Here is a 12,400-nt window from a genome sequence, read left to right as displayed (position 1 = left end):
TGTGCTTAGATTTAGGTGCACGTTAAAGAACCCCAGGTGGTCAAAATTTCTGGAGTTCTCCAGTACGTCGTGCCTCATAATGAGAAAGTGGTTTTCGCACGTAAAACCCCATAATTTAATTTTTTTTTCTAACTTTTCGACATGGATCTGTGGCATTGTATCGCTTCGGGTTCAGCCAAGTGCAACCGAACGGGCTCTAATGTTTTCTGGCCCTGAATATATAAGAGTAGTCATGCCATCACCATCGCCTTCGTGATATCTCTTCCTGCGTTACTTATGTCGCCGTGCTGCTGTCGTCGCAAAACACGCTGACGTGCCACACAGGATTGAATGCGAAAGCATTATATGTCCAATGAGGCTGTGAATGTCAATGAGGCTGTCAGGACAGGGGTAATTGGAGATCGCAGGGAGAGGCTTTCGTCTGATGATGTGAAAATGCCGGCGTTGTCTGAAGCGAGTGGTACCAAATATTGAAGCGACGTAATCAACGTCTTCTATGACGTCAGTAGTAACGCAGAAGATACCAAGTGGAACAGCAACGACAATTAACAGTAGTTATATGTAATTCTTGTGAATTAACGTAAATCCAAGTGAAATATAGTTATAAAAAGTTAGACACAGGTTAGTTAAGGTGGAGTAAAGTGAATAAAGTGAAGTGAATGAAGGCAAATTAAAGTTGATTACCGTGGATTAAAGTTGGTACAAATTAGTGCAAGGCGGATTAAGCTTGATGCAAATTAGAGCAAGGGGAATTAAACCAGGTTAAGGTTGGTACAAATTACAGCAAGGTGGATTAAATGGGGTTGTGAAGTACACGTGAAAATGTATGATGTCACGTATCACTGATGTAACTAATTAATTAGAGAGGTCATTATGCTTTCGCATTCAAATCATGTAAGGATTCTTAAGTGACTAAATTTTTAGCCGCACACAAACATGTTGCTCTATCTGGTAACGCTTTGCAGAACACCAAACGAGGCTGGATAGCTAAACATTCTCAAAATGCTTTATAACATCGATCCTTACATCATCTGGAATATGCATAATTTTAATGCGCAAGCATTCTAGGGCGACTCATCCAGGAAATCTGTCGGTCGGTCTTCTGTCTATTCGTGACGCGTAACATAATGCGCTTTGTAAGGAACCACAGAAATAAAAATCATAGGACACACGTTGGCACTGGTGAGTTTCGAATGTACGGCCCCACGCTCAAAAGCCGAGTGTCTTACCCACTGGGCCAAGCAACCACGCTTGCAATTGCTGAATATATTTGGACCTTATGAATGTGTTGTACCGGCGATAAAAGACAAATGTCAATGGAGAACAGTTTCTGTGAAGGTTTTGCCAAAAGATTTGGTGATGGTGGGATAAAAAGCCATCCCTAGGACATGTCGAGCAGACTTCGCCCATTGTAGACATCAGGGAAATTCTGAATTCGTGAAAATTTATGGCAAACCCGCTACATCCCCGATGCGTTTGAGTATTTGTGCGATGCGCCTTCCGTTGGGGCGTTCCTTCACCGACCTAGACGCCAATGATCTCTGAGGGCTGATGCGCGTCACGTCGCGCAACAGGCACAGATAAGCAGCCAATAAGTTGATGAGGTTCATAAGGAGTGATGGGGGGCTGTATGGTTCTCATTACGGTTGAAAATGGTTCGACGAGGATGGATAGGGCGCTAAACAGCGATAAGGACTTATAATGGTCTAATAAATTCTGATAAGAACCCATAAGGTTTGATAAGGGTCGGATCATGCGCGATAAGGCAGATAAGGGCAGATAAAAATTGATAAGAATCGGATCATTTGAAATAAGTTTGATAGCGACCAGTAAGGGTCGCATAGAGTTCGATAACGTTGATTACAACCGATAAGGGTTGGTAAGGGCGTGATCGAGTGCGATAAGGTTGATAACAACCGATAAGGGTTGATAAAGGTTTATACTGGTCGGATAAAGTTTGATAAGATTGATGATGACACCCAGCTACGTGGAGATGAGCAAGAGGTGCAATGTTTACGCACACTTAGACAACTCCAGTGGACTTTCTGCGTAATTTTTATTTCACTTACATGAAAGCGCATATCTTATAGGTTTTTCTGATATGCTCGCGGCCTGACAAGGGTTCTGATAAACAGAAAATTGTCACCGTAGAATGACGAAGACACCGATTAATCCATTGACACTCGATAAAAACTGTATCTATCGATACGTACATTTGACGAGTGCAGTTACGTGCTTATGGACCATGACTCATGATCTTTATTCTTATCATATTATTTAAGTGTTGACACCGTTTAGTGAGTGAAGTAATAATAGAAATGACAGGTTAATAAATGATGTTTAGTTTGTTGACGACATGAATTCTTGAAAACACTACGTTTACACAGAGCCTGCGCAATGACAAATTTTATACACGTGAACTGTTTTATCATGTTTTTATTAACCGAAATCACTCTAACGCACCTTTTATTATTTATTTATTTATTTATTTATTTATTTTGTTGTTGCCGGCAAGCTTGTTGGCATTCTCTAAACATGCCATCTGACTTCACAGTGATAAACCAATATAGTCGTTAAGAGGCAGCATCTTTCTCGTATGTATTGGTTTGAAGTGATAAGGTGTAGCAGAAAGTGGGGTGGCACCTGCGTGTACATATATGGTGTCGTACAACTTGTCTTGCCCGATTCATCGTCCTTCCTGACGCTGCAAATCCCGCTCTGTTGTGCTGATTTTGTTCATCTGCCACCGGAAGCATTTAATCTGCATTTCTAACAGTGCCCCCGTGTACCAGATGGCGACTTGTTACCACTATATCTGACACTGCTTCAGTATTGCAGGCCTCTATCAAAATGTCACAGGCAGCGTATATCAGTGAAAAAGCCTTTTTTTTACAAGCAATCATGGTGCAGAGCCATTTTGGTTTGATTTGGTTTGGTGCCTAATGGTATGCCCCAACCCACCAGTGGGGCGGACAGACTACCCTATACCTGCATCGTATTCTTGGTCCCATTGATGATCGTCGTTGTTGTCGGTCGTCTCGTAACACCGTGACAATAGCTTCACAGTACCGCAATTGAAAAGGAGAAAAACAAACGGAACGCATTGGACGAACATCATATTTATTTTTGTGACACTCAAGTTTGTACAAATTTGACACATGTTTTTGTGCGAGTCAGTAATTAAGCACTCTTAGGGAAACATGCCTCAAGTCTGTTTCTTTATTTTCTGCTCGAAGTTCGGAGGCGCCGGTAGGCACATACATAGTTAAATTATGTATACAGCTTCAAGTAATCAGACTGCAACGCTATGCCCACTATGCACTCGTGTAGGGAAAGAACCACTATTAGCGTGTAAGAGGCTATTTGTTCTGTAAAGCACACGATAGTTTAAAACGTAGCGTAGATTTGGTGTTGCCTTTCCAGGCGGCTAACTTCAGCACCAGAAGTGATCAATGAGTTGAAGGACGGATAATTAATTGTTCTGAGCCGTTATTCACGTATCGTCTAGCTTTACAAGGTGGAAAAAAAAGCTCCCTGTTTGATAAGTAGTACGACTGTAAGCGTTCTTCCTATTACGTAGGACGCCTGCCAATATTCAAACAACATCTAACGCGTTTTGTACATCACATTAGCACACAATTACTGCGACTAGCTTGATGAACGTTTCTTCTTTGTGAGTCACGTCGACAGAACATCCTCATGCCCCTAATAAAGGCCTTTGGCACGGTGCACCGCCTGTTAGAGAGATATCTATTGGCGTACTCCAATTTCTTTTCAATTTCTGTATGTATGTATGTATGTATGTATGTATGTATGTATGTATGTATGTATGTATGTATGTATGTATGTATGTATGTATGTATGTATGTATGTATGTAGTGCGTGGCTGTGAACTTGGAGGCACTTTAACAAAACTGGGACAATAAAGATGACCCGCCGTGCTTTCTCCAAGTGACGAAGCTGTGGCACTGCCAACACGAACCCAATAGCTGAACCTGTAAAGTGCTTTACACAAAACGTCTCTTGTTTGATGCGAAAGCATCAAATGGCCCACTGGGCGAAAAAGCTGGCGTCTGTAGAAGCGAAACGGCACCTAAATTCCCATTGGCTGCGACGCCGCGTCACGTGCACGCATCAACGGAGCAGACCGGGTGAAAGGGTACACCTGCTGCTGCGTTGGCGAGCCAGGTGTTGCTTGAAGGGGGAAGGCATCGCCACGACACTATGCCACGTCGCCCTCGCTCTCGGATGTCTGTGTTATCCGCGCGTTACATCGTCCGCGCGAGGTCTATGCCTGCATTGTAACTTCGCCTTGCTTATCGCTATAAGGAAAATATTGTATGAAAAAATTCGCAGTTCTGCCGGAAAAACGAAGCCCCTATTGCTACAGCAAATTAGTACATGGCTGTACGAAGTAAGGATAGTAGTTTTATTGGCCGTACAAACTTGTTAATAATCGCTTACTAACTAAATTAACAATAATAGAATGTGTAAGCATAACTCAATGAGGACGTAGGAAGAAACAGACAGCGACGACTTTGTGTGTCTGCTTCTTTCTACGTCCTTGTTCAGTCGCGCTTACACATTCTATCATGGATTCAAACCAACTAGCCCGTCAACGTGTTTTAACTAAATTTACCAGCACGATGTCACGTGCGCACAGATTAACATGAACACACATCGCGCGATGACAGCGGGAACTGACTGTGAAAACGCTGGAGTTAGGAACCGCGGCAGGTAGCCGCGAGCCAATTGACCTCCGTGCATCTGTCGCTTCAACGCATACGAAACGTGAAAAGCACGGCGCATACGAAGCTACCGGCACTACGCGTACTCTGAAAACATCGCAGATCACTTTGACGATGAGGCCCGCGCGGACACGCACTTTAGCCCCGTCGCGGACCACTTCAAGACACATGGGCGCCGGCAACGTGTCCCTACGGCGTCCGCCAAAGGCGTCTGCTATGGCGTGTGCGATTCGCGTGGCCAACGCCGTAGGAAACGCCGCGGTTCTCTCCACGCTGTACGGAGCGGCGGGTGAGGAGGACAACGAGGCACCGTAGCAGCTGCCGGAGAAGAACGTGCCTCCTCCCACGCCTCACCCCCCCCCTGGCTCGCGCATATGGCTCGCGCGCCACAAGAGAGGGCTCGCATGCGGGCCGCGTTCCACGTTCGCGCACGCGAGATTAAACTGTGTTCGCCAGCTCACCATCACACGCTTTCACTCATACGTAACCTTACGGCGACGCCGACGGTGACAGTAACGCCGAAGGCGACGGGAGAAATGCGCCTGGAGTGTCCATATAATTGCTATCGCAATAAAAGCCGAATAAATTGGGAAAGAAAAATGTTTGCGGTAGTGAGTTTCCAACCTGCGACTCTACGCTCACAAGCCGGGCGTCTTACCCACTGGGCTGAACAAGCGCCTCCTACATAGCAGATCTGTGCACTCTGCTTGATGACATCATGCTACTTAGACCGAAATTTCTATCGACAAGCCCGGCGTGACGAAAGCAGTGACGTCAAAATCACCGCGGCTTATTCAGTAGCGTCCCCATTATATTTTATGGCAGTCGGGGAAGGTAGCATCCCGTCACAGATTGAAGTGCACTGGCCTTGTGTCTCAACGTGCTCGCTTGCCCGCGAGGAGTTCATAACTCGAAGGACCGCTCAGCGGCGTTCATTAACGATTTCGCATTCACAAGTCATAAGAAGTGCTTATACTCCGTTTCGTACATCAAGTGCAACGCTGTGGAAGCTACACAAGTAGTGCGGTCTCCAAATTTTATCACTCCGAGCGTTCCGTCTGCTCTTGGCTGGGCGCCAGCGGCGTTTGCTCGCGCGAGCATGCACGTGAGGCTGCTGCGACGGGATGCAAATAAAGAACAGCGAAAAGCAAATTGATATGAAACAACGTATTAGAAGCCGAATGAGCGCATGCTTTGTCTGCTTCTTAGGGTAAATTCTTATTTTCATTCAGAACTGACCTTGTATAAAGAAAATTTTCACAAAAATCGGTCAAAAGACACCGAACTATTTCTGGGAGAACGCGGCCTCTACAAAAGGTACCTCTAGCCTCCACATCATTGCACCTGATGTATGAAACGGAGTATAGGTGCGCTCGGATTTTTAAAAAATGGTTCGATAGCAAAGGAAGGCGGAAAAGAAAAGTTTGGCCTAGCCAGGTACCTACAAAAATTTGGTTTATGCAACTCCTCTCCTTTTTCGGAGGGTGCGCAATGACGGGAACAGCACCTTTTTTTGCTGAGACAAATGCGACCCCTTGATCGTCACTGTTATCCTTGCTGCTCCTGAATGACGTACTATTGTGAAGACCCATTCTAATATTCTGAGAAGCGAGTAATAATCTGGCAATTGATTTCATGAAATGAGGGCCGATATCTGGCACAAGAAGTTCGGACAACAAAGATAGCTACGGTGCCCCTCAACCACATGAATACAACTAAAACCTAAAGGCGCGTAGGTCTCATACAACCTGCACCACAGCACATTTTACCGGTACTTATAGAAGCGCCAATCGAATACTGGGCTTTAAGGAAGACATCAAGCAGAATTAGTCCAATATTTTGGTTCTTATGAGCACGCGGTAATATCTTCGGGTGTGCAGTTGCGGCTTTTGAGCTCGTAGCATGTACTTCAGGGTGAATATTTGACATGACCGTCCGTAATTGACACTTGCAAGCAAGCAGTAGGGTCTGGTCATTTTCAACACGTAATCCTCGGAGCAGATAGCGCAGTTTCAGAGAACGAGGTGACTTATGCGATGTTTCAAACTGTACTGAGCATCGCTCATCGTGCGACGCCGTAGCTGCTTTTACAAGGCTCGCAGTGACGTCACAATATCAGCAGTGGGCGTTCTCCGAGCATGCGCAAGAGTCACAATTAACTGTGGTTATCGTACGCGAGTGCCTACCCGAATAGTTCACCGTCAACATGACCATTTGTTGAGCGCCCCTGTCTGTGACAGCTAGTCGGCTGCCCAGGCAGGGAAGTCGTTTCAGCATTCCGCTTAGGGCACTGCCTGTACCACGGCGCTGCCTCTTTTCAAAGTAGAGGAATATGTATGGGTTGATGGCACTGTTCGAAGCGGAGATGACCCCGAAGAGAGCAACCACGTTGGCGTCCAGGATGCCCGGATTGCCGAAAGCCAGGATGACCTCCTGCACCATGTACGGCACGTTGGTCACAAGGAAGGCGCCGAACACCACGGCCGTCATCTTGAGCGTCTTTACCTGCGTGAAGAAATGCAAGAGGATACGTAAATTATGAAGTTATAGGGCACAACTACAATAACAGTACCACAATGAAATATCCAGCTATATAGAGGTTTAAAAGTCAAGCTTTTGACTAGGACAACGTGTGAATCGTTTATGAAAGTCAACCGCTCTCTAATCTCGACCTCACTTTTTTTCCCCGTTCTTGTTCTCTCTTTATCCATGCTCCGCGTAAGGAAGAATTCCTCAACTGCCTTGTGATTTTTTGCACGCGAAGGTTGCTATTCGCGTGAAATTTGAATAAGGTTTGGGTTTCTTTGCGTTCACCATATCATTATTATGTCGTAAGTGCTCCCTCTCCACTGATTCTTTTTCCATCTTCCCTATTGCTAGCCTTGAAACATGTCACATTTCGCGCCTGCGTATTTGTCACTTTGCTCTACTTCCTTTTTTTGAGTTCGCGGCGGCGCTTCCTCTTTCTTTGTCATTACCCTGGGGCAAAGTGTGCGTACACAAAAGTCCCTAGCTTTGCGAAACGGTAACGGCAAAGACACGTGGAGGTATGAATCTCCAGCCCCTGCGGTGCCACGATAAAGGGCAAGGTACAGAGTAACTGCTTCTATGGAGCCACTAGTACTAAGCCTTGGAAAATTAAGGTAGCCCAGAATAATAAATTGGCTGCAACAAAAAGACTCGAGAAATGTTGAAAATAATGCTTGAGGCAGTGTCGTTTGCTACAAGCAGCGGCAAAGTGGAGAAGGGGAGAAAGAAGTTGGAAGCGTGCGTATACCACGTAGAATGCGCGCAATAGGCTTTCCGGAGTGAAGGGGCTCATACGTTTATTTTTTTCGTTTTGTGGAAACCTTGCACGTGCCACGAAGTTCAGTCCGTAGCCGCGAAGCACCAAGAGTTGCAATAGGACGGCTGATTACTTTGAACGTGTGGACTTTTCACACCAATGTTCTGCCAGCTGCTACAGAATACTAGGTCACAAGTTTTTACTAGCCCCAGATGTCCGCGTTGTTGTTGTCAAGTGAACCGCAATGCAGCGTCCTTATTTTTTTTTTTTCGTGTGACATCGCGCAATGCTTTTCTGGGGTTTCCAATCACTGTATTCATATCTCCGCGCTTGCATGTGTCTCTCTTGACAAAACTTTGTAAGCTTCGAAGGGAAAGCTTTGTGATGTCTCAATGCTCACTACGCGCACAGACAGGACAACAACACGTGCTAGCAACATTCTGCATACATGCCTTGCGGCAAGTGCTTCAGAATAAAAAAAATATAAATATATTGGAGCACTCTGACATTTACGTATTCGCACGTACTGCATCCACAAGAAGAAAACAAAATAAAGAACTGAAATATTTTCCAATGCAATACACGACAGGCAACCTGAATTCACACACTGTACACAACGCTATACGCTCCTCATTCATGATAAGCATGCAAAAATGGCCATGAGGCTGCTCAACGAACGTAGAGAATATTCGAAATAGATAGGGAAAACAGAAAGATTACAAAAAAAAATTCTGCCTCCAAAAAATCCGAAAGTAATTCAGATGGCAATTACAACGAAGTCGAAGATGTTAATGCAACTTCTGAAAGAAGACAAAGAACACGATGTTTACTTCGACAAACAGCACTTCACTGAATGAACCCCCATCAGGAGAAAGATGTTGAGCTTGACAATCGGTAAACTACTCTTCACAGAGGTTACCGCAAGCACAACCAGTTCTGTGTGACATGCAAGAAAGAGTGTCATCCTAACACAACTGCTTGTGATACGAAAGAATTGGGGCGAAACTTTTGTTTCGTACTTTCAGCGAATACTGCCGTGTATGAAGGCCAGCTAATCTTCTTAGAAGCCTGCACTCTGACTTTTTTGTTGTTCTTGTTCCCACCACGCCCACTACTAAAGATTACTTTTGCTTCTCCTCGACAGACTACAACGTTACGATTTTTTCATCACCGGTTGTAGTGGGTATTTTTCGTAGTTTCTTAAAGGCTGTTTTGCAAAGGACGTGCTGATACAGATGCTTTCCGTCTTCTACAACTGAGCAGTGCAATAAGCGAGATGTGTCTGAACCATGGTGAAAGATGACGACAGCGCTAGAGTTTGGGAAGCTAACGCGTCTGGCACGACAGAACGTAACGTATTTCCTCTGATATTTACAAACTGTCGTCGCAGGGAGATGGAGCGCAGAACTCGTGAAAAAGTTACAGCTGAGCCTAATTCTCATCAACCCGTCAAAGAATGAATGAAGTAAGGAAAATAACGGCATAAATGCAATATTCCAATGCGAAATACACGACCCGAAAATAAGAGACGCACAAATGGTTCAGGCGATGATTAACAGCTACGTATTATAAGTATATAATACAGTAAAAGGAAGCTCGTAACAGTTACCTGTATACTCTCCTTCCCATATGACTTTATCGATTGTCATTTGGCCGCATGGCACTTACTGTTGTATTCTTTATTGCATTCATTACCTTCTAAAACAACTTATCTCCTTGTCGTTGGAAGCAAGTCTGAAACAACATCGTGAAAAGCATTTTTCTTTTTATGCGATGAAATTTATTATTCCTCATTATTGCCAAATCTTTCAAAAGTTAATGGCGCTCGGGAAGCTGTGACGCCTACACTGAATTATGAACGTCGAAGTTTGTCGGAGCAATACTTAGAAAATGTGGTGTTCAGCGCCCGCCTTTAGCCTTTCGATTGTCTGATCTCACAGATGTCGCAGCCTGCGATCGCATTGCTTAGAAAAAAAGTATTCCACGCAATTCTGCACAACCCAACCGTACGGTTACGCAATTTTTTGAAAAGTCGAAATGAACTATGACGAAGGTACCGAAAAGTGTTTCTGAATTCAAACACGATTTCAAAACACTTTGATAAGTCTGTGGGCTTTCGGGCAGAACTTCAGTTATAAAACCGGAAAAAAAAATCGCCGACGGTTGCAGCACGTACACTCCCCAACACGAAATTTGAGCGCAGTTTTCATTTCAGGATATATTGGCTGGCGCGGACAATATGTCTCGTGCGGCACGTTGCAAACGGAACGAAGCATTGCAAAACGAGCAACACTCAAGCACCACGACAGCGGCGAGCAAAGCCGGCAATCGTCCAGTACCTGCGGGTCAAGCGCGTTGGCTTTTAAACGTGACTCGCCGAAATTTCCAGCGTAATCGCTGGTGTCCGCGTGGCTTCAAGAAAGTATACTACAAAATTCGTCTCGCGCATACAATCAGATTACAAATACCGTGGCGCCATCTCGTCGTCTCTGTGGCACTCTGCTTTTCTCTTCGCAATTTCGCCATACTCTGCTCCTCGGTTGTGCACCTCACTGCTTTCCCTGTAGCTTCCTTCCCCGCTTTCCTCCTCGCACTCACTTCTTCCATCTCCCGCTGCGCTCCGCGTTCACTTTCGTCTTTCGCTGTGCTCGTTCGCTTGGTCACGAGGGGCAACGTTGATGTTAGCCGCAGCAACGGGCGTCTAAAGCCTGTTTCACATGCAAGCGATTGAGCAAACGGAGCGAACAGCGGCGCGGCGCTGCGAAGCTTTTCGCGAGGCTTGGTTTCACATGCATTGCCGCCGCGCGTTTTCCGCCGCTGCGAATACCAATGTTGCTGGCAAAAAACACGGGACTTTCAGCCAGTTTCGGTAGTTTGCGACTACCAACACAAGCACTGTTTTGTCCCTGCTTATCACATCTTTATTTTATAGATACATTTCCTGCGTTTTAAGCATCTAAATCATGCGCACTTGTTATCTTTTGTGTTGTTCTTTGTAAAAAAAATTCGCATATGGGGGCGCAAAAACTCGCGAGCGGCTCGGTACTGTGCCATAATGGACGCTGCGTGTCGACGGAGATAGATTTATGTATCCCCATGATGGTTCTTACACGCATCTCTTACACGTATTTAGATTGGAGCACCCGAGCTTAAGCTTCTGCTTAATTACCTAAAGGAATGCCAGCTTTCTTTTTCTCACGGCTGCATAATTAAAGCAATACTTGTACAACTCGACTGCGCAGAGCAACCGCACGCCATAAAGAAACAAATCCAAGGAGCGTGTGGCGTGTGCGTAAACCGGGACAATAAATACATACAAACGCGCTCTCGCAGGATCGCCACGAAGAGCACTTCTGTGCGAATCACGGCAAGCGCCCGAAGTCTGCGCGGCAACATAGATCGAGTTTCCGACAAGCTTCAGCGTTTCGCTAGAGAGGCGAGAAAAATTACTTTTAACACAAGCATCGTCATGCCGTTCAAGAGTCTGCAGCATTAAAAGAAAGAATAACGCTGACAATCTCGCAGTTCAATACAACTGGCGTTTTTGCTTACCGGTGTCGTAGTGTTTTAGCAAGGCGTCCCTGACTTCTTCCGAAAAGGACTCCCCTATTGCGACAGTTGTCTATCACATGCCACAGCCGTGGCCGTTTCGAAGCCTCACTGGTTAGCAATTCGTCGAAAAGCTATCTTGGCATGCTACTCGTACCATGCGTAGCAACTAAATAAACATCGTCCTATGCGCAGGCTTTCCCTCACTAGTTCTCCACTGCTCCCGTGGCGAGGTGGGCCGTCATAGGTCGCGGTAACATAGGTCGCGAAACGTTGAGTAGTAGTTGATTCGGCGCAGTAGAAAGAGGGGGAGGAGTGTTGTCTGCTGCAGGCGGACTTAACCTCTCAAAGGTTGCCGCAATCGCTCCGTTCGTGTGCCACCCGTAAAACGGGGTGTGGTCTGAAGCCCGTCACTCTCCATATGGTAACAACAGCCGATGCCATAAGGACCTTGGCACAGAGCACAACATACGTTGCGCGTTATCAAGACCGCACCGACCTACATGACGCAAAATATGCGATAACGGCGCTCATTATCAGCCGGTTGCGTGCAAGTGGAACGGGATAGCTAGCGGACACGGGCTACAGGTCAACTCGAAAGCGGTCCGAAACTTTTGGGCCAAGAGGATCGGCGATAGCCAGAGAAAGTAGGCGTGCGTGGAGTGTGTCCGTCCTGTCGGGTAGACGTACTCAGTTTATACCGCGATACTAGCAATTATACAGCGATACTAGCTAGCAATTTGAACAACTCAACTGAAGAACAAGGGAAAAAGAAAGACTGACAAGAACATCGCTTGAAATAACAATTGAGTTTTAT

At 45.7% G+C, this 12,400-nt stretch overlaps 1 protein-coding gene across 2 annotated transcripts in view; it reads right to left on the bottom strand.

Moving 5' to 3' along the window:
* Positions 1-3,101: 3,101 nt before the first annotated feature.
* Positions 3,102-12,400, bottom strand: part of LOC126541454 (gonadotropin-releasing hormone receptor-like) — a 60,079-nt gene continuing 50,780 nt past the window's right edge. For both annotated transcript variants that reach the window (XM_050188190.3, XM_055076921.2), the window contains exon 3: positions 3,102-7,253. In XM_050188190.3, coding sequence (XP_050044147.1) covers positions 6,864-7,253 — 390 coding nt within the window. In that variant the 3' untranslated portion in view covers positions 3,102-6,863. The remainder of the gene's footprint in view (positions 7,254-12,400) is intronic.

Source organism: Dermacentor andersoni, chromosome 2, assembly GCF_023375885.2.
Source record: "Dermacentor andersoni chromosome 2, qqDerAnde1_hic_scaffold, whole genome shotgun sequence".
NCBI classification, from domain to species: Eukaryota; Metazoa; Arthropoda; class Arachnida; order Ixodida; family Ixodidae; genus Dermacentor; species Dermacentor andersoni.
The sequence above is the reverse complement of the archived record's forward strand: the minus strand, read 5'-3'. Positions and strand labels throughout refer to the sequence as shown.